Genomic DNA, 3154 nt, shown 5'->3' with positions numbered 1-3154 from the left:
TGTAGCTCAGCCTTTCTGCTTCTCACTTCCAAATCCCTGAGAAAGGGATCTAATTGGCTTGGGACACATTTTGTCCCAAGCCATAATGGGTCGTAGGTCACTGTCCAGTCTATGTGATGGGCCTCCCTTTGGTCAGATGGCAGCCTAGACATGACCCTCTACAACCCTTCCCTGACTCTCACCCCTCTCCCCCTCCTACCTCATCTCTGAGCAACCCCCATCTCAAGGCCAGCCCCCAGAGGCTAGGACCAACTCAGAGTGTGAACAGAACCAACTCAGAGAATGAGCTTGAGCAAGCCATATCTGAACACAGCATCCCAAACACCTGCCTGGCTATGCCTGACAACTCCTAAATATGGCTGTAATGGAGGTGCATGGACCAGGCAAGCTGAGTAGTCACAACAGCACTCAAAATCAGTCAGAAGCCTCTGAGATGCCCACTGCTCCCCTAGGCAGGAGCATTGGCAGGATCACCACACACATCATCTACCTAACGACGAGGTAAGGAAAGAGACCAGGGAGTGCTCCACATCCCCACTCATAAACCCTGAACAGTCCCTTACCACGGAGCTGAACACGGACTAAACAAAGGGCCTCTTTGTTTCCCACTGAGAGAATGAGATTTTGTTAGCAACAAGCCTTCACTCTGCCTGTTTCTGACAAGGGGAACTTAGGAAGGCCTCTACGGAGCCACCAAAATCAGTAATGGCTTGGAAAGGAAGGCACATGATGAAGTCAGAGGACTTGTGCTGAGAGAAAGGCAGAGCTTTAAATACTCTTTATAAAGCCTTCACTTTGGATAAGGATGGCAGGTTGTCCAGTGTTGCTGAGTTTATACTGACACAAAATAAACTGCCTATGTGTATACAAAGTATACAATTTGATGTTTTACCTATATATGTACCTCTGAAACCATCATCACAATCAAGATAACGAACCTATCCATCATCCCCATGTTTCCTCATAGCCATTTACAACCGCCCCTCTCAAACCCCCCTGCTCCCCATCCCTGTCTCTTGGCAACCACTGATCTTCTGTCCTCACAGTTTGCATTTTCTAATATGTTACATAAATAGAACCACATAGCCCATACTTGGTTTTCTCTGGTTTCCTCTACTCAGCATATTCTGACATTCATCCATGTTGTTGTACATCCAAGTAGTATTCCAGGGTACAACATAGCACAATTTGTTCATCCATTCACCTATTGATGGACTTTTGGCTTATTTACAGTCTGGGACTATTGCAAATGCAGTTGCTGTGAATACTCAAGTACACATTTTTGTGCCTGCACACATGCTTTCTTTCTCAAGAACAGAATAGCTGGATCATTTGGTAGGCATATGTTTGAGCACGCTGTTTTAAGGACCCTTTCGTGTGGGTTTCACAGTATAAAGGTATGCATGGTAAAGGTATACACAGACCACATGGGAATAAATGTCACCCATAGAGGTCACATCAGGCAGCAGCTGGCTCATTCCAGTCCTCCCAATGTATGGACAGGGCTCCCAGAGGGAAAATCTCCCAGGATGACCTTTGGTTTTGTAAAATGCTCAGTGCACAAGCTCCTGACACTTCAGAAATGGCCCATGGGTGTGGGGAGATTCTAAGAGATCCTTTAAATAATGGCAACATCTCAATGGTCTAGAACAGAATGGTTTTGGTCAGTCCTGAAAGCTGCAGCACGAGCTGAGGCAAAGGTTCTCCAGCGGTGGTCCCATCAGCATCACCTGGGAACCTGTTAGAAATGAACATTCTCCCCAGCCCAGACCTATGGCATTGAAACCCTGAGGTGGACCCCAGAAGGTTGTCACCAGTCTTGCAAGTGGTGTGATATGGGCTCTAGTTTAAGATCCAGTAGCCTAGAACATCTTCCAAGCCCTTGGATTCTCTTGGAATTAAATGCATCCAAAGTCATGATACACCAAGACCTCTAGACCTTGCTCCGCCCACACAGCTATGGAGCCCACCCTCCCAGAGCTCTACAAACTTAAAATTTCCTCCAAGAACCAAGTTACCAACTGGCATGCAAACCTACACAGTGATAGTTTGCACTTCTTTCCCCAAAGCATAAACAAACAAACAAACTTCTCAGGAACTCAATCGTGAAAGCATCTAAATCCAACTGTCAAAACCACCCATTTTTCTGTATGGCTTTCACCCTAGCACATTATAGCATACATGAGTCTAAAAAAAGAAAAAGACAAAGATTTTAGGTGATGTACTCCAACACTCTTTACTGCTCTAGAACCCTCACTAAAAATGAACACATCAGCATGAAAATCAAACTTGAATAGGAAGCATTTGAGTAAAAATAATGGATACTTTTGCTTTAATCTTCAGTTCAAGCATGATTTCCACTCAATATAATCGGAGAGAAGTTCTGATCACTTCCTTGTTATTTTACATGCTTAAAATTTAGCCCAGTCTTTGAAAACCCTCTCCAGCTTCTGACCAAGCAGAACTTTGCCACTCACTTTGAACTTGCCAGCAAGGAAAGCCTTCTGAGGGTTCATTTTGCCCAAAACCAACTCCATAAAGATGGGTTCTGGGATTGTGAAGATAGTGTCTGCTGGGAGCCTGGCAGGTCCTAGATACATGTCCCCAGAACCATTCTTCAGATCGATGGTCCACTGCAGAATGGTCTTCCCATCTTTGGTGATGTCCAGCTGAAAGATGGCATTGACTTTCTTTACCAGTTGGGCCCCCTCTTCTTTGATGTGATGGCTAATGTCTTCAAACACAGGAAAGCTCTGGAATTCTGACAGCTCTAGAGCGTGTGACATGGCAGGTTCCTGAGCTGCACCCAGTTCTTTGAGCTGGGCTGCCTGAGGTCCGTCCCCTGCTTTGATTTTGGGTTGATGGTCAATTCTCTTCCACATCTTACTGTGCTGCTCCTCTTGACCTTGCCGTCTGGTTTGTGAGCAGCTGTGGCCAGATTAATATCTATAAGTCAGATTGTGACATCAAAGGTAAGGCCCAAGCAAGGAATGAGGCCGGTGTGTGTGCTGCAGTCTTATTGGTCAAACAGATACTAAAATGTGACATGGGGTGAAGTCTCAGATAGGTAATTGTGAGGCATATCCACACCACCACTCCCTCAAAACAGTCAGGGCTGTTAGTCTCACAAGTCTGGAAAGTTCTGGACCCCATG

At 45.6% G+C, this 3154-nt stretch overlaps 1 protein-coding gene across 1 annotated transcript; it reads right to left on the bottom strand.

Annotated features, from left to right (window-relative positions):
• Positions 1–2217: 2217 nt before the first annotated feature.
• Positions 2218–2936, bottom strand: SCP2D1 (SCP2 sterol binding domain containing 1). The gene has a single exon (XM_045443779.1). It carries the CDS (start codon positions 2880–2882, stop codon positions 2412–2414), a length of 471 nt encoding a protein of 156 aa, XP_045299735.1. The 5' UTR covers positions 2883–2936; the 3' UTR covers positions 2218–2411.
• Positions 2937–3154: the final 218 nt, after the last annotated feature.

The sequence above is a fragment of the Leopardus geoffroyi genome, chromosome A3, assembly GCF_018350155.1.
Source record: "Leopardus geoffroyi isolate Oge1 chromosome A3, O.geoffroyi_Oge1_pat1.0, whole genome shotgun sequence".
Lineage (NCBI taxonomy): Eukaryota > Metazoa > Chordata > Mammalia > Carnivora > Felidae > Leopardus > Leopardus geoffroyi.
This window is presented reverse-complemented; position numbering and strand designations above follow the sequence as displayed.